Here is an 18,176-nt window from a genome sequence, read left to right as displayed (position 1 = left end):
GGTCGTGATAGACGGAGGCCCCTTGGGAAGGGTGGTGACAGAGGGCTCAGCCGTGAGATGCGCGCTCTGCTGTGTGCATTAAGCTCAAATGTCTCCTCTCTGAGCTGCGTGAGGGCTCAGATGTTGGGGTTTGCTGTGATAAATGTTAGACTGGAAGCATTTAGGAGCTGCTTCAGAGCCCTGTCCGTTAAACAGCTCGTTCTGTCTGTTCCTTCCGGAGTGAACCGGGTCAAAGTTGCCCTGAGAAGATGGGCTTTGGCTCGGTGGAGTGGGCTGCGTGGATTTGAGGGCGACCTTGGAGGCACCTCCAGTAGCGGCAGGCCAGCTACGAGCTCTCCTGGCTGCCCCTGAGCCGTGGGGCCGGAGCAGAAAGAGCCTGGATTCAGCCGTGGCTGGATTTGTGGATATTTGATGCTGAAAACAGCATTAGCAAAGGTCACACTGGCATCGTTGGCTCTGGATCGCTGCCTTGACCGCTCATTTGTTGCGCTCAGCCGTTGCTTGTAATAGCAGCCTGAGGAGATGTGAATTTTGCTGTGTGCTTCGGAGTGACGTTAGAAAATTGGGCCCTTTGGTAGATAATCAAGCACATTCATTTTCATTTAGGTGTTGGATAAAAAGGATGATTTTGCATAAAAGGAAAACTACTGGTCGCTAATTATTTTGAATTGCGAAGTCTGCGATTTCACTGGGAGCTGCAGAAATCCAGGTGCCTGACTCCGAAGAATCGCATACCCTGTGCTCACAGGCAGCACAATTTTTCTGCTTTTATTTTTTCCATCTGCGTCTCTCCCTTAGCAATAGGAAACCCAGCAGTGGCACAGACTGTTGTGCAAGTGGATGAAGACTGAGGTCGTACGTGTTTAAAGCATTAGCAAGTGCCAGCTGGTAATAGCTTTACAGACACTGGGCTTAGGAGGCAGGTGCTGAGTGTTTCTCAAAGCTAGTTCTCCCTTTTGGGGCTGCCGAGTGGCCTTTCCAGGAGTCTTGGGCTAAATGCTTTACACCTCCTGGCAAGGGTTAGGTTCAGAAAAGGAGATCTCAGATATTTTTATTTCTATTCCCTTGAGCTTCATCCTCCCACCAGACATTCCCATGTTCTTGGACCGAAGCACATTGTGTGGGGAAGAAAAGGGTGATTGCTCTGAGGCAGAGCGGGGGGAAGGTCTTCGGTGTTGTAGCAGTCTCCATGAGCAGGACCTTGCTCAGGGCTGAGTGTCCTGCTGGCTCCTTGTCCCTCTGTGTCACCTCCTGTCTCTGTCTGCCCTTCCTCCGTGGTAGGGTCACCCTTTCCCTCCCCTCTCCCTGAATCTCCCGTTGCCTCCCCTTTGGCAGGCGTAATTTGCTCTTGAAGCTACTGCTCGAGCCAGTCCCTCAGGGTTGCTGCTTTGTCCCATGGGTTATGTTGATGAGCATGGAGAACAGGCTAGAGGGGTTTTACATTTCTCCTTGAAAGTGAGTGGTCATAGTAACTGGGAAGTCATCGTATGCAGTGCTCAGAGTTGGTGGCATCAATGTGTCAATGTTCTTGATTTTGTTCCAAGTTGCACTGATTTTCAAAGCCAGGTTTTAACCAGGAGCGTTTTTGCTATTAACCTTCACAATAGGGCGCACTCATTCCAGGTGGGTGCCCAGCAAGCAAAGGTCACATCTGACACCACATGTCTGTATAATTTCATATTTGGCTCTGTGTTCAAATCTGTGTGATCCCTGGGATGTGTAAATGACAATTTTTCCCTCTGTTCTGCTAAAGTCCCATGGAGAATAGCGTGTAAGCAAGCTTGTCTGTGGGTAGAAGACTCTGACCAAGCAATCCTTCCCTTTTGCTTGATAGCAACCATAGTAGACTAGAGTTAAGTTCCTCCTTTGAGGAAGACATGACCTATTCATGGACTGTAGAGAGAGTCTAAGAGACTTGCTGGCCAAGCGTAATGGCTGAAGTTCAGTGATGAAAACACCCTTTCAAGTATCAGCTCACAGAGATGCCAAATTGCAGGTCATAAGAGGAGAGGTGTGCTGAGAACCATAGGCCATGTTGCATGTCGTTGCTCTAATACTAAGGTGGGATTCAGAATATAATTGTCCTTCCAAAGGGCATCCCCAGGCTCAGCTTTCAGCCAGTCACCTCTGCTAATCATGTTCAAAAGTGGTAGGACCCTGATTTTCCCTGCCATTGGCAGCAGATTTGACTTCTTATGATCCTTATTCTTCCCCTTTGCCCAAGACGCCTTGGAGCCAGCAGGAGGATGAGAAAACTGCCATGCTGTGAAGCGAAAAAGGCATGGTAGCACTGTTGAATAAGATCTTGAATAGAAAGTAGCTGAAGATAGGACATCAGGTGTCTTGGGTGGTTTTGATGGCAGCAGACCATCTGTGATGCACCCAACGGTCTGCTGAATGTGGGCAGGTACCCTGGTTGCTCTTGCATTGACTGGGGGTTAGTTGCAGCTTAACACTTAATTGAAAGGTAAGTTGATAGAAGCAAAGGGCTGCGAGCTAAACAGAGACGTATTGATCAAGAGTAGGAAAGGTCACTGAGCCAAATCTGTGCTCTTTTAAAGCCTTTCTGCCTCTTGTGCGTTGCAGAAGAACAATGGATTTGGATGCCTCGAGGTCTGGAGGCAGGAGAAAACCTGCTGCGATGGCTGTAGCCCAGGCACGCCTGCCGCCGGAGCGGGGTTTTATCCTCCAAGGCAGCGCACAAAGGGAGGAAGAGCTTGATTTACTCGCGTTATTCAGCTTGTGACTTGCTTGAGGGAAGCAGCGTGTTGTAAAAAATACAAATAAAAGGAAGATATTCAGGCCTTGGGAAGAGGCAGGACAGCAAAGCGCCCCAGAAGAGCTGGCAAAGCCAGAAGTGATTTGTAAAGGGTGGTATTGTGCAAGGGGGAGAAAGCGGGTGCTTGTGTGGACCCCAGAGCAGGTGGGAGGCGGTGCGGTTCGTGGAGGGGCGGTTGTCTGGCGCTGGTTTAATTCCCCATGAACCGTGGGTCTGTGCTTCACCGAGCGCACGGGTGTCGCCGTCCCCGTTCCCACCGCTCCTGCCAGCCCTGCGCCGGCCTTGTACACTGCGTGCGGTTGTACTGCCAACAAAGGAGATATCAAAAACGGCCCCTGGGAGAGAGGAGGTTATGTGAGGACAGAGCAGCTAGAAACTCCGGAAAATCAAGTTAGCCAGTCATTCTGTGACCTACTTTCCTTTTGGCGATAGCTGTGGCTTTTCAGGGGTGAATGGTTTCTAATTTTAGCCCGTGGTTCATCAGGGAAGTCTCTATCTTTTCTCACCACTGTGCTGGGTTATGGATGAGAGGTTGGGATGCAGGTTGGCATTGGCCTATGTCTGTTTTCCCTAAAGTTCAGGTTCTCCTCTGGTACTAAATTCCATCACACTGCTTTTCCCTCCTGCGACCTACTTAACATGTATCATTTGAAAAGTTCCCCAGCACCGGAGAGAGTCATTCTGGAAAATGTGACCTGTAATTCCCTCTTGCTGCACTCCGCTGGACAAGTAATTGGTTTCCAGAAAGAAAAAGATGACCTCCTGCCTGCGGGCTTGTGCTGACCACGCACTCTTCTTGGCTTCCAGATGAGCTGTGAAATTGCACCCGAACAAGTACCTTTTTCTGAGTGCGTTTGCAGATATAACAGAGGAAAACGCATCCCCACCTCCATGCCAGAATGTCAGCTGGGAGCGCAACCTGGGGTGCGTAGCAAGAGGACATCCGTTTCGAGAAGGATGTCCGAGAAAGCAACTTAACGCTTTTGGTGTTATTCGTAGACTAAAATAAGAATAAGCAGTGGGCAGCATCTTCAAAAGCAACTGAGTCCTATTTTCAAAAGTGGCTTTAGTCCCTTAGGAAGCTGGCGCCGAGCTGCCTGGAGGAATGGGATTGTGACGGCTGCCTCGGTTGCTGCTGGAGGTTGTCAGCGGTGCAAAAGTTGGTGGTTTCTTAAATTAAACTGTGCGGGTGATCCTTGGCCTCTCCCCACTGGGAGAGGTGCTGTCTGCAGGGTCTGACACCTTTGAGGCGGTAGCTGTGTCGCACGGGCTCCTCATGGGCTTCAGTTTGCTCCTCTGGGATGTGTTACTTTATCCAGCAAATTTAGCATCTTTCCACGTCAAATTCTCATAATCAGGGCAGCTTCTCTATATTTTTCGTAATGGTTTTATTCCACCAGGCTCTTCATGCGATTCCTTACATCCATCCTTCCCTGAAGTTGGTTTAACATACCTGGGCTTGAGTAAGTTTTGGTGCTTTAAATCAGCGTTTCCAGGTCGCTGTTCGGCACACGGAGGAGGGCAGCGTCGCCGGGGCTCTGCGTCGCTCTTCGGCTCTGCTGCGTGGAGCCGCGTTTGCTCGGGTCTCGCCTGTCCGAGCGCCCCGGGAGGCTCGGCGGTGGCGGTGGCAGTGCCTCCCCGCGCTGCCGGTGCGTGCCTCTGCTAGGTTCCCTTTCTGCAAAGTCCCCTTCGTGCCCGAATTTGCCCTCAGCCGCTGCATGCGGAGGCACTTGCACCTTCTCGCTGACCCTCATCCCGGAGATGGAGCCACCTCCAGCTCGAGGGTTCCTGCAGACTGAGGAGCAAATTGCCTAGATCTCCCTCTTGTTTCCACTGATGCCTGATAAAAATCCACAGCGTCTGTTCCCGGGAGGAGGGTAGAGCATTGCACTTAGCGGGATTAGAAGGAGCAAGCTGTGCTTTGAGTCTGTGTGATGCTTTTCTCGGCTGGGGCGAGCCCCCGCTGCCGGGCTGGGGCGGGGTGCACGGCGCACGCCCTTCCCTGCTTCGCTGCCAGCCCCCGAAAAACTGAATTTGATGCGGCGCAGCCAGGGGAAGCGGGCAGCAATGTCTGTCTTGCTCTTGGGACTGAGCTGGTGGAAATCAATAAGATTAAATTTTAATTCGCTTTCTGTCTCGGCGCTTGTTCCTTCCAAAGGGCACAGCTATCTATCTATGAATTCAGCATTATGCTGTGAAATTGGGATTCAAAGGGTTGCTCTGAACTTCTTCCACCCCCCGCTGCTGTTGTGTCTGTGCCGAGCGTATTCCTCGGCTATCCATTTACCCTCATCGAGTGTGTTCATAAAGCATTAATGCCCCATCCATAAATAAGGGAACAAATAAATGAACGCTTTTAGCATTGCAAAGTATAATCTGGCTGTTAACTACTCGAAGGCACGGAGCGTGACTCAGATCCCATGGTGATTTTATGTCTGTGTAACCGATTTTCTGTGGACTCCTCATTTACATCAGGAAGGAAAGGATTGGGCCTGCAATATCAGCATAACTGGTGCATTAAAAAAATCCTTAGCAGTGAAACCCCTTTTTGAGCACTGAAGCTGCAGGATTTTTCAAGTTCTGGTTTGTGTAGTAGCCTGGGGGGCAGGGAGGGTGGAGGGCATTTCTCATTTGGCTGCCGAATGGGCCTCATTACTTTTGCTTTTGTTTCTAATAACTTTTACTTTGGGATTGTCTCATCCTGGCTTAATAATGCAGGATTTGCTTTCAAGGAGTCTGGAGGAAAAACTGGAAAGGTCATAGGTTAGATACTATTAACATTCCTGCATCATAGCAAAAGGTTGCAGAAAGATAGAATTCAAACAGCTAAAAACACTGAGTGACTCAGAATCCTTTAATTTTTCCTCATATTTTAAGAGGGTTTTTTTTGTCCCAATGTCTATTTGAAACGTCTGCTCTGGAGTCTGAAGTTCCCGGTAAGTGTATTGGATTAGTTTTTGTCTGAGGCGAATCCTGACCCGGTGGTGCTGCGTCCTGCGCTCGCAGGTCCTGGGAGCAGAGGCGAGAGCTGCAGTGGCTGCAAGGAAGCCGGGAGAGAGGAACATAAACTTTATTGCATGGTTCCTGCTCCGTGGGTTGAGTGACCAAAGTTTTCCCATAACCGCCTCAGTGCTCCGATTTCCAGAAGACTTCTGTGCAATGGCAAAATTTCAGCAGGCTCTGCCTTGCCTCTGTAGCACGTTAGCTTTGAACTTAATGCAACTTTGGCACCACGACCTTGGAGATGACAGGGCAGGATACTAGATCTGCGCGTGTGTGTGTGTGTGTGTGTGTATAGGAACGCAGCAGATATAACGTGGGTTTCACCCCTCAGCTGTGCATAGCGTACGAGACGGCTGACCACAGAAACTCGCTGAGGGTGATGAGCCAGAGATGGAGACCAAGAGCAGCCGGGGTGAGTCAGCTTGTCACGCTCTGCGCAGGAAACCTGGCGATTGTTATTAGCGCCGAGCGCCAGCATGACTCGTTTCCCCAGTTTTCTTTCTATTTGTGATTAGTCTTCTGTAGCCTTAGTTGCCTGCATCCTCGGGCCTGCAGCGAGGAGTGCCCCCGAGGTGGGTCTCCGTTAGCACCTTCGTGGTGGGAGGGTTGCTCCAGCCCAGCGTGAGGGTGGCTGCACCTAGGGTCCCGTGGGCACGCTGGAAAAATGTCTTCTACTCGACCAGGTTAGAGAGGGACCTTCCCAGCAGCTCGAAGGTGGAAGCACCTGGGGCTTTTTCTCACGTTGGCTGAGCTAGGAGATGTCACTGAGGCTGGCGCACAGCCTGCACGGATGCATCAGGGACGCGGGGGCTCGCGGAGAGTTTGGAGCGTGGTGCAGGGCTTGGGAGCGCCGGCGTCAGCGGCCCTTGGGGCTGCTGTGGAGCGACTTCTGCCACTGATGCCTGGAGGGACGAACGATGTGGAGCTTCCCAGCCCATTCGATGGAGCCCGGGCTTTTCCCCGCGCAGCGGCTGGGCTCATTGCTCCTGGCCTCCGGGAGCGCAGCAAACTGCTGCGGTGGTTTGGCTCCGGGATGGAGAGTGTCGAGATGAAAAGGGAAAAAATCGGTATTCTTGGGCCCAGGGAAGAAAACCTTTCCAGGCGAAACCAGCACTGCCAGGTCTGGTCCCAGCAGTCTTGACACAGAGGCAGCGCATAAGAAAGATGCTTATTTTTAAATCCCCCCAAACTGTTTGGCTTTCTGCCTTTCGTAGGGTGTGGGGGACGTGAGGTCTCGTCCAAGGTTCGTCATAATTTCTATTGACCTCAGTGACATTTCTCCTGAATTTCTGAATTTTGTTTCAAACAAAATCCAGCTCCGGCCCACGTCCTTGACACACAAGTCCTGCAGCTCAGCCTGCCCTGAGGACTTCGTGGTCCGCCTGGCCGGCGGAGGTGGTGGCCGTGGTGGCTGGGTTTTTTCCCAGCGCCGCCCCATGTGCAGCACTCCTGGGTCTTCGGGGGGTTTGCTTATCTCCGAGCAGGACATGCCTGATCCCAAATAGAAACGCTTGCATTCCCGACGTGGCCAGCTCTGCCGGCTGCCTACAACGGACTATAAATAACCCCGGGAGCACAGTTCAGCGGCAGCAGCTTGGAGCTTGCGGGAGGGATGGCTGGAGTCGCTCCAAGAAAACGCCGCCTCCTAATTTCAGATCCGCTTTCTCAAAATAACTTTGTGTTTCCTTATCTTCCATTTTTAAACTTTTTGTTCCGAGGAGCCCACGTGAAAGCCCAGCCTCGCCCCGCTCTGCGTCGGCCTCACGGGGTCGGGCCGTCATCCCCGCGGGAGCTCGCGTGGCCGGGGAGCTGCTCTCCCGTCCGCTGCCCCGTCCCACTCGTGCGTTAAGTTTTCTCAAAAGGAAGATGAGAAAAAAAGGGGAGGGGGGAACGGCACTGGAGTTTGCTTTGGAAACCAAATGCACTTTAGGCGCGAATGGAGATTTTTGTAGTCCACAGGGAGGTTTGCGTCGTAGGCAGACGTGTATGGAGAAGCAGTGCGTGACAGACGTCGCCTGTCGATGGGAATTGGTCCTAAATACGCTCCCAAGGAGATGCTCCCCCCGAGGAGGTGTCTGTGGTTCGGCCGTGCCTGTGCTGCTGTGAAGCCCTGAGCCTCTCTGCCGGAGCAAAGGGACTCTGATATAAATGGGAGCAAAACGCAGCCTCAGGGCTTGAGCTCTGCTGCGAACGCCTCTGCTCTGAGTGCTGTAGCAATATTTCAGGAATCTGTGCCGAATCCGGAAAAGGGGTCATTAGCTGCTTGCTGTGGAACAGTGGAGGGACTATAAAACCGATGGGGATCTTCATGCATCTCACTAGAAGCGATGGCTGGATTTGCTTCTTGATACATTTCTCTCCATTAAATAACAGGGCTTGCAGACACAGATGCATCGCCGACGGGGGTTGTTCAGCAAATGTAGGATGAACCCTCTGGCTTACTTCTGTAGGGTCGATCAGTGAGCGTGCTCCTAATGCAATCAATAGTAGAACTGAGCCCAAAGTGGTCGTGCCTCGCGGAGGGGAGTGGACGCAGCCGGGCTGCCCGCAGCCTTCTGCAGAGGTCCTGCGGATGCAGGAGGAGCTGCCGTCTACCCTTGTGCCTGGGTGACGTTAGGTTTGCCTAAATTCCAAAACCGGGCTCTGAATAGCTGGACCATCAGGTGGGAGCGTGTTTTTCTGCGGCTGTCTGTCCTTCAGCACGAGCCTTCGTGTGATGGGAACCCCCTAATAGGTATAATGTGTCATTCCCAATTCTGCCACGCAGCTCCCGCGTCGGTCTGTGCGGCCTTTTAGACAGCTCATTACAGTTCGGTTATGATCTGATAAATGCAGCAAGGAGCATCAGCAATTACGGTATGTGTCAAGTGTTAATTGGGCAGCTTTCATGATAGAGGCATTTCTTTGTGTATGTACAAAGATACGATGTGCTCGGAATAGCTTTCCCTCCTGATCTTTCGTTCTGGAGACGTGTACATTACAGTCAGTTAATGCAAGACAAATTATGTCATTCTTCTTGATTCGCCACATGTTCTGCCTATGGTGATTTGCCTCTGGGTCGTCTCATTAAGTTGTCTAAACATGGCAAATGCAGCAGCTGAACGTATTCCGCTTTTTTTCTGAAGTTAATCGCATTGTACGTAGAGGCCTTCAGCATCGTCAGTTCGTAACTGTGGGATCCGAGCGTGCCAGAGCATCTCTCACCAGCACTGGTGCCCGAAGAGGGGCCTCTGGTGGCAAAGGCTGCCGCCAGCTCTGTGGCTGCAATCTCGTACCTGCAATTATTTGTCCCTGCAATAAATTAAGGTGATAATTTTGCCCAAGTATGTACCGGAAAAAATTCTGGCAGGCTGATAGCTCACCCTCGGGAGGAAGTGGTGGCCTAGAAGTGCAGCTGGCCAAATAGCCTCTTGGCACAGGATGCCGAGCGTTTTGTAGTCGCTTTTATTTGTTCGTCCTCGAGGTGCTCTGAACAGACAGCTAACCTAACTCCCCCGAAAGTCTGACACCCTGGTTTTAATTGTTCGAGACTTCCTAATGCCGCCACGCGGATGTTCTCCAAGGTCAGCATATTTTATAGCTCTCCGAGACCTAAATATTAAGATCTAACTGAAAATTCAGAGCTCTGTAGCATTATGAATATTTCAAATTGGCAAGTCCCCGGGCAGACTTAGCTTGTTCCCATTAAAGGAGTTAGATGCACAGCAGTGGAAACGTTGAACGCTGAGCAGCCTTTTCTCAGGTGGGTCGCTGAGCCGGGTGGCTGGTTCCGCAGCGCCTTCGGCAGGCTCTGGCTGCATTTCTTGCCTGGGTTGTGTTTGCTGCAGAATTGAGCCTTTCGAGTTCCCTGTATTTCCTCATGTGAAATCAAATGTCATTACTTATTGATATTAATAGTTCAGGCATAAATTAGCCTTTAGTCTTGCACACAAGCCTTGCTAATTTTGTGACTAAAGATGAAGACTTAAAGAAAATCGGTGATAATTTAGTATCTGAACTTGAGTTGCACCTAAAATCCTCTGTCATCGTTAGAAGTGGTTTTGGCTAGAGTGCCGTGTTCGGCTGGGGTCTGCGATGCCCCATTTGAAGGTCTCCTGCAGGGGCTCAACGTGGCTGCAGTGCGTTTTCATGAGCGCTTGCGTCCGGCAGCAGCGAGGGTGTAGGGGCGCTTCCGAGGAGACCTGTGCTCTGGTGCAGCTGCTGGAGCTCGCTCTTGGGGGATCCGTCAGGACACCTACGGCACGGGCGCTGGTCCCTGGAGGAAGGGATGCTGCGCGGAAGAGCGCTCTTCAGCAGACGGCCTGTTTTACGTGTTTCGTACCGTCCGGGCCGCATGTTGCAACCCGTTGGTCCGAAGCTTTGTGAGTGCTCCTGTTTTGCAGGTCGGTCCTGGCACTGTGGGTTGCTTTCCTCTGGTCAGGTGGGGCTGGTCGCTGCTTCCCAGCCACCACGTAACGGTTGCGGAGGTTTAACAGGGTGCTTTTGCTTGGTGCGGAGGCGGAGGTCGGTGTTAGCCTGGGGGTGTCCCGCAGAAGGAGCGCGCGGGGCGGAGGCACGCGTGTGTCGAGCGCTCGCTTTCCTAAGATGCAGGGAGAGCTGGAGAAGCCACGAGCTAGAGGGGCTCTTGGATGCCACCAGCATCGCCCCTTCCTCCCGAGGGAAGCCTCCCTGCCGCTGGGGAGGAGGCTGGCCAGGATTAGAGCGGGAGACCTTCAGCCCACGCACGCTGCACTCAGAAATGACTGAGCAAATGGCTTCTCCCCGCGTGCGGCTGCCCAGCTGGCCGTGTGCTGGGGCACGCGCTGCTCCCCAAAGCCCAGCTCGGGCGTGGGAGCCACCGCGCATCTCCCCGCGACCGCTGCGGGCCGGCGGCCGGGGCTGGGCAGAGGCGCAGCGCGGCCCTGCGCCGGGCGCTCGTAATGCGGGAGCGGGCCGCTGGGTGGCTGCCCCGTCCGCCGCAGGCACCGCCGCTCCGCGCTCGCTCCCACCTCTCCGCCGTGGAGCCTGCGAAAGCCGGGGCAGCCTTATATCCCGCTTCGTGTGTGGAAGAACAAGGCAAAGACAAATGAATAGTGCAGCTGCTGCTCGCACCCTGCGTGTGTGTAGGTGCCAGAGCAGCACAGTTTTCGGTTAGCTCTGCGTTCTTGAAGGTACTTCTGCACTGCAACAAGCTCTGCATCCTCACGAGCGTGGAGCAAAGGGAGGAGGTGCAAACTTGTCCTGCTTCCCCTTGTCCTGGTGAGGCACCTGGCGTGGGTTTTGCAGCGGGGCCAAGGCTCTTAGTGAGGCTCTGCAGCTTGGCTGCGGGCGCAGTGACTCATGCAGCAGCTCCCCGGGCCAAGCCTGCAAAAGTGCATGCTTGCAGATCAGCCCGTGTGTGGGTGGGTGTGCACAGCCCCGAGGAGGAACCTGCACCCCTGCCGCCTGCCCCCGCGCTGCTGCGGCTGAGCCCCGGCAGGCCGGGGGCGGGTGGACCCGGCTCTCGGGACCCCCCCAAGGTTGGGGTCCAGCAGGGGATCCCCGAGGCGAGCCGTCAGGGCGATTTCCCCAGCTCCAAACGCTGGGATTTGGCTCCTGCTCTTCAGCTCCAGCTGGGCTTTCGTGCTCGTTGGGTTAAACTTCTGAACGTGCTTCAAAAAAGCTTTTCCCCCACCTTCCCGGTGCTTAAATCCTGCGGCAGCTCGGCTCTGCCTGCACTGCTCCTGCCCCCCCCCCCAGTGAAATTACCTGTTTTATTGAGCAAATGCCCCTGAAAATCCATCTCCTCAGTCCCCTTTGCTGACAGGTATTTGCCTTTATTGGATCAGCACCGTGTCTCGGCGGCAGCCTAAACCCATCTGGATTTATCGGGCCGTTTGTAACGGTAATTGGAAAGCCGGGCTGTGCGAGGAGGGCTGTTTACCGAAAATGTCATCTTTTATTGAGAACCCGCTGCAGCGAACCCCCGTCTTTTCTTCTGTTTTCCAGGCCTGTTTAATTAGCAGCCGCCGCACACACCGCGACACGTGCTCCTGTTTCTTTTTGGTCGTCTGTTTGTTGTTAATAAGCGCGCGGTGGTTTGGCTGGGGCAGGGGAGGGCTGGGCCGCGGCGGGGTGATCGTGGGCAGCGTGGGATCGCTGAACCCCAGCGAGGGCATCGCCCGCCCGCGCGCGGAGCCAGCGGCTCCGAAAGCGAAAGAGCGCGCGGGGGCGCGGGCGGGTGACGCGGCCGGCTCGCGACAAGCTGGGGCTGCCGGTGCCCTTCGCCGCAGCGCGGCCCCGAGGCCGGGCTCGGCCCTGCCTGCAGTGGGGACGGGATTTGCGGGAGGTTTGGAAAGGGGTTTTTTGGCGCAAGTAGGTTGCCGGGTCCGTGATCGGTGGCAGAAATAACTTTTCTCTCCCCTCCTCCCGCAGAAGAAAGCCGAGGCTGCCCACCGCATCCTGGAGGGACTGGGGCCGCAGGTGGAGCTGGTGAGTGCGCGCTCTCGCCGCGGGGGCCGGAGGCGACCCGGCTGCGCGCGGGCGGCCGCGCCGCGGGAAGGAAGCGCGCTGCGGGCCGGGCCAGGCCGCCCGCCGGCTCCGTGCCGGGGCAGGAAGCACGGCGCCCGAGCCGAGCACCGAGACGAGACGCGTGCGTGTGCACGCACACGTGCACGGGCGCGCACGCCTCCGCGGAGCCTTAACCCGTCGTCTGCTTTCGCAGCATGGCACCGACGGCTCCGGCAAAACCCGCCCCTGCGTAGCGGCACGGTCCCGGCCGGGGCTGCTGCTGGCCTCGTGCGCTGGGGGACCGCAGTGCCCGGCCGAGCATCTCCCGCCTCGCACCGCCGGCACTGGCGGGGGGGTGGGATGGAGAGGGAGCTTTCCTGCCGCACGGGAACGCACATCCCCGGCTGTCCTTGGCGGCTGTGATTCGGACTCGCCTCGTGGAGCGTGGTGCTAATCGCTGTCTTCCCCGAGTGCTGCCGGGAGAGGTCACGGGGCAGTTAGTGGTCACCGCGCTGAGTCAAGCCCGCTTCCTCGTTTTGGGGAGCAGGGCTCCTTGTTTCCCCTCGGGGTCACCAGGGCCAGGCCCTTCCGTCTCTTTCTGCTCCTCAGATCGGCAGCGCCTGCGTTTGGGCCTTCCTCATCCCAGAGATTTTCATTTCCTTGTTTTGTTTTGTTTTGTTTTTTTCTTTAATAATAATAATAAAAGCATAGCCGAGGCCTTGCCTCGGGTGCTGGAGCTCCAGAGCCCTGGAGCAGGTTGGGAGCCAGCGTCGCTGCCCGGTGCAAACCCTCCCTCTGCCGCCCCGTCCCCCTTCGCGGAGGGAGGGAGAAATCTCTGCGGAGGACACGGGCTGCCGAGCCTGGTCCTGCTCTGCCTACGTGCATCTCGCACGCTGCTGGTCTGTCTGCCCGGAGCGAGGCTCCCTGTTGCCCAGCCCCTGCCCACGTTGTATTTGGCAGGACGACACCCTGGACCTGCCAACGGCCCTCCGAGCGCTGCCGGGAGCCAGGATCTTGTTCCGAGCTGGAAGTTGCTCCAGGGAGGAGAGCAGAGCTTTGCGTGCTGTGCCGGGCGGGCGGGCGTTGCGTGTGCCCCCGCGGCGGCGTGCAGCAGCACTCGGTGCCGCGCGGCAGCCCTGCGCCAGCCGTGGCCCGGGAGCGTCTTGCAGGGAGACGGGTGACCTGGAGCCAGTCCCACGCGAACCCTCTGCAGAAGCGCTGGTGGCTGTTGCTGAAGTGCAGGTTGGCGGAGTGCGCTCGGCTGCGCTCGGGCTGCGGATGTCTCACTTCTATTTGTTGCAGAGAGCCCGGGTTACTGCATGCGGACGGAAACGGTGACAGATACGCGTCGGCTCGATAGCAGGGGCGGCTTGCCAGCTGCTGATTGCGCGAGGCGAGAGGTCACCGTGGAAATTGGTTAGTCACTGCTGAGAGAGGCAGGAGGTTATAGCAGCGCTAGCAAACCGCAGCCTGCGATCGGGGTGAGGTGCTACAAGGCTTTCAGTGTTTATGGCAGCACGGAGTCGGGACTGCCTCCCCTGCCGCCGGCGTTTCGTGCCGAGCGGGAAGCTGAGAGCCCGCGGGGCCACGGCGGGTCCGAGCCTGGCTGGAGAAAGGGGGCCGAGGGGCTATGCGGGGGGCTGCTGCGGTGGCGGCAGGTTGCTCGGAGGGGGTTGTGTTTCGGCGGAAGGAGAGACCTTCCCACCTGCGCACATCGATTGGCTTATTGATAGCTTTAGATAGAAGATGTTTGAGATGTTAAGAGCGAGCCACAATGCAGTATAAATAAGGACTTACCAGGAAGTTTTGGGTCTGTCACTGATTCCCCCTCCAGTTCTAGTTGTTGCAAGATGGCCCAGACCTGGTAGAAATCCTGACTGCTGACCTCCTCCTAAGCAGCTCGCTCGGAGCTTTTGGGCTCCCAAGCTCTCTGCTGAAATCGGAGTCCTCGGGAGCTGCGCGTCTTAAGGAAGCAGCCGGCATCGATTGCCTGTTGCCTGGTTCTCACTGATCTGACCCTGCATCGTTTTTGTAGACATTTTGAAGGACACTGATTCTCTTTGCTGGAGGATGCTTGGTTTTGTGTCTCTGTGGCTTTAAACGTGCAGATTTGTACCCAAATCCTATTTCAACCTTTCTGGTGGGGTTTTGGGGGGGCCCTATACCTCTTCCCCATGCCCCCCACATCAGCACCAGCTGCTGCAGGACGTCCTGGTCGCCTGCGCGGTTGCAGTTACGCTGCCCTCCACTTGCTCCCTCTCCGAGCAGCAAAAATCAGCCGCCCCTGCAAAGGGATCCCAGCACCCACCGGCGCTGAGCCCGGCACGGATGCAAGTGCTGCAGCGCTGGAGCAGCCAAGGTTGGATCCAGTACGTTGCTTAAGTGAGTCATCACGTTAGTACTAATCTGAGGGCTCTTCTAGGACCTTTTCCTCGTGTTAAACCCCAGGGTATGTCTTTGGCAGGAATTTTCCCGTTCTGTTGCAACAGAGCAGTTTGCCATTCAAGTGGGTGAAGCTGTTAAGCATAGGTTTGACTCTCACTGATTGCGGGGGCCTAGCAAAGCTAGGCAGACACCGAGGTGTCCTGCTGCGGCAGGTCCCCGAGGCTGTGCTCCCCTCCGGATCAGGGGGTTGGTGCAGGGGAGGTTGTGACTTAATAGCTTAATAACTCCCCTTGTTTTATCCCTGCAGTGTGGTGGGACCATTTTAAGGTGACCCGCTGTTTTCCTCCGGCAGAAGTTTCATTGAGGTTTGCAGCCTGAACGCTGCAGTGGCCAGGGAGCAATCGAGGGCTTCCATTCTGCTTTGCTTTTAAAGAGGCTTCACTAAATCCACGTTTTTGTCAGTAATAGCTTGCATTACGATTTTGTTTTTCTCACGTCGTCCCCCAGACAAATGCATTACGTGTCTCTTACCCTGGAGAAACGCTGCGAATGTTTTGAACGTGTCTCCTTACCCATCTGCCCTATCAGGCTTACTTTTGCTTACTCATTTAGAAAGCCATAATTCTGTGCAGATTGTGGACAGCTCTGAGGAAGGACAGTGTTTGTGAAATCCCTGCCCTGTTGAGAATAGCTTCTTTTATGATTTAGTCACTGTTGAGATGTGTTTTCTATGGGGTAGGTAGAAACTTTTCTCTTGTGCTTGTTCCACTTGTGTGCTGAGTTCAAGGGATGAGACTGCTGTGGAGGTAGAAATCTCGTTGAGACATTGCTGGGGTGCAGGACTTGGTTTTGGGTCCCAGAGTTTCTTATTTCTGAATGTCTGGGCTTTTCTAGAGTGATGCGTGCAGTGGTTTGCCATTAACTCTTAGATCTCCTAACTAAGAATTTAGGCAGCTGTTGATACCTTATATAAGTAACAGTGGAACCGATTCAGCAGCGTTTGGTGAGCTGAGGGCATGCGTGATGTCCCATGTGCACGTGAGCATCTCGTAACCCAGACACAAAACAGAACGTTCATTCCACCCATCTGCCGGCGGGAGTAAGGTGTCTGTGTGACTCGTCACACGCTGGCCTGTTTGCTGTGATTTTATGAGCACAGAGGGAAGAAAGGCACTTCCATTTATCAGCGTTTGCAGCTCCTGCAGCCCTCTTCGGAGAGCTTCTCCCTAGTCAAGGCAGCCCAGCAGCTCCTCTGGTGGAGTCTTGCCAGGGTAATCGTGGATGTGACGCTCCCAAGCCACAGCTTGATTTCTTCTCTCCGTGGTGCAGACCTGTCCCTCTTGAGCTACGTGATGAGATGGATGTCTGTGTTCCTCCGAGCTTTCCAAGCGTGAAGTGTGCAGCCAGCTCTGAGCCTGGAGGTGGACCAGCAGATCCGAGAGGATTCATGATAGAAATAGCCTCCGGGGAAGAGACACTGTTTACTTGTTCCCTGTTGCCTGCCCTGGCACCACCAGCGTGGGTGGTGAGGTATCTCCGTGATGGCCTGGTGGGACGTTCCTGGCAGCTCACTGTCCCCTTGCAGGGCAGCAGATGCCTCAGCGCTGCCGGGGGCCCCAGTGCCCCATCTGAGAGGCAGCAGTTCATCTCGCCAGGTCTGTCTGCCTACGCTTGTCCGCACTCCTGTTTCACACAAGCTTGCTTGCGCTGTCCCAAGGAAAGCGTGACACGAGTCCAAGGGCAGCCAGAGCAAGGTCCTGTTGACACCATAGTGCCAAGATACAGCGATGAGGGGCTGCAGAGGAGTAGTAGAGCTGCACCTGATCCGCTTTCTGTGCGAATCCCGCACCGGCTGGGCTGCAGTTGCTGTCCTGGTGCATGGCAGGGGAGAGGAGCGGCAGTGTGTTTCTTTACAGGGCCATAGCGACGGGCCGTCCGTGTTAAAAAGCAAGCTCCTGTGCCAAGCGCTGGTGGCAGTGACGAGGAAAGCCCGTGGAGGAGGTGAGCATGACACCTTCTCCAAAATGGAAGAGAAGGGGACCCACCTGTGCTTCCAGGTCCTGTCCTCTCCAGCTCTGTTGTTAGAAGATGACGGGATGCAGATGCAGGGCACAAAGGCTAGGACAGCCTCTGTTCAGCAGATGTTTTGCCCTTTTCATAAGTTTAATCTGCAGTGAAGGCGAGTGGACCCCCAGTGCGGCCTCAGCCGTATGATTGCGGTGGGATGTGCTGGTTCGTGTGCAGCCGTGTCCAGGATAGTACCTTCAGCCAGGAACCAGCCGTCACGCGTTCCCCCGCCTGTGTTTGGCCGCAGATGTTAAATCGCTCGCAGCTGGTTCAGTGAAAGCCTACAGATGAACTGACGGAAAAGCTGGACGGTGTCTCTGTGGTTAGACAGGAGCTGCGTTCATTAGGAGACCAGTTGCTGTTGATGGTTGGGCCGTGCAGGCTTTTACTAACGCAGACACGTTCGTGCCTGCTTAGCTGGTAACCCAAAAAGCCTGTGTGGGATTCGTCCTGAAGGCCCTGAAGGCCCTTGCAGCCTGCTTGTGGGGACGCAGCCGGTGACGTGGTGCGTGCCGTGCCTCTGCTCCACGAGCGATCCCACGTTGCCTTTGGCTTTAGCCTGGCCTGGCACCAGCTAAAACTACGCAGAACTTTGGATTGACTTATGATTAAAAAAAACACGTCCCCTGTGCCAGAGCTGCTCTGACTTCTTCCTTTCTGGCGGGGGTAGCCGGGACCGTGCCTTGCGCAGCCAGGTGAGCGAGGCACGACGGTTGCTTATGGCTGTTTGTGTCAGAGCAGAAACCTGGGCTGAAAGCAGGTGCCGCAAGGGGTGACGGGGCGGTGCTGGGAGCGGTGGTGCAGGCGGTGCCTGTGCGCAGGAGCTGCCGGAGGCCTGGGGAGAAGCTGACAGCATGTCCTGGCGCTCGGGTCCGGCCCGGCGCTTGTCCTGAGCTGGTGGAGCGGCAGGCCGTGGCGGGAGGAGGCTGCGGGTCCAGGGAGGAGAGCAGCCCCGCAGTGGATGCTCCCGCCTGGACCTGGAGACAGCCAGGCTCCCGGGGCTCCGTCACAGGCATTTTGGGTGACCTCGGACGAAACTCTTGGGCTGCCAGACCCTTGCTGAGGGACGGCGCCAAGAGCATCGCTGTCCGGGCGTTGCGAGATGCGCGGGGGCCGCAGCGATCCCCCGGGACCGACCCGCCCTGGAGTTGCTGGGAACCGCAGGGGCGAGGGCTCGTCTGCCCGGCGGCTCTCAGCGTTTGGCTCGCTCCGGCAGGCTTTCCTCGAGCAGACATAACAATTTGCAGCACGCAGCCCGGCTCCTGCCGCTCCCGAGCCCCCCTTTCCCCTCGCCTCCCCCGTGTCATATGTTCCGAAGCGCGGCGCGTTTTCCATAAGCCCTAACAGCCCCGCGCGCCGCCGCGCCGTGTTTATGTGTATTACGCAGCAAATTGCTTGTTCGGAGGCAGCTCGCTCGAGCGCTGCCTGCCCTCCCACGGGCTGAGCCGGGATGCTCCGTGACTCCAGCGGCGCC

At 55.6% G+C, this 18,176-nt stretch overlaps 1 protein-coding gene across 11 annotated transcripts in view; it reads left to right on the top strand.

The window, feature by feature from the left end:
- The window catches only part of NCOR2 (nuclear receptor corepressor 2), a 272,197-nt gene that overhangs the window by 136,525 nt on the left and 117,496 nt on the right, over positions 1-18,176 (top strand). For 10 of the 11 annotated variants that reach the window (XM_064522028.1, XM_064522027.1, XM_064522025.1 and 7 more), the window contains one exon: positions 12,176-12,232. The exons of the other annotated variant lie outside the window; for it this stretch is intronic. In XM_064522028.1, coding sequence (XP_064378098.1) covers positions 12,176-12,232 — 57 coding nt within the window. The remainder of the gene's footprint in view (positions 1-12,175; positions 12,233-18,176) is intronic. 11 annotated transcript variants of the gene reach the window in all.

The sequence above is a fragment of the Dromaius novaehollandiae genome, chromosome 17, assembly GCF_036370855.1.
Source record: "Dromaius novaehollandiae isolate bDroNov1 chromosome 17, bDroNov1.hap1, whole genome shotgun sequence".
Lineage (NCBI taxonomy): Eukaryota > Metazoa > Chordata > Aves > Casuariiformes > Dromaiidae > Dromaius > Dromaius novaehollandiae.
This window is presented reverse-complemented; position numbering and strand designations above follow the sequence as displayed.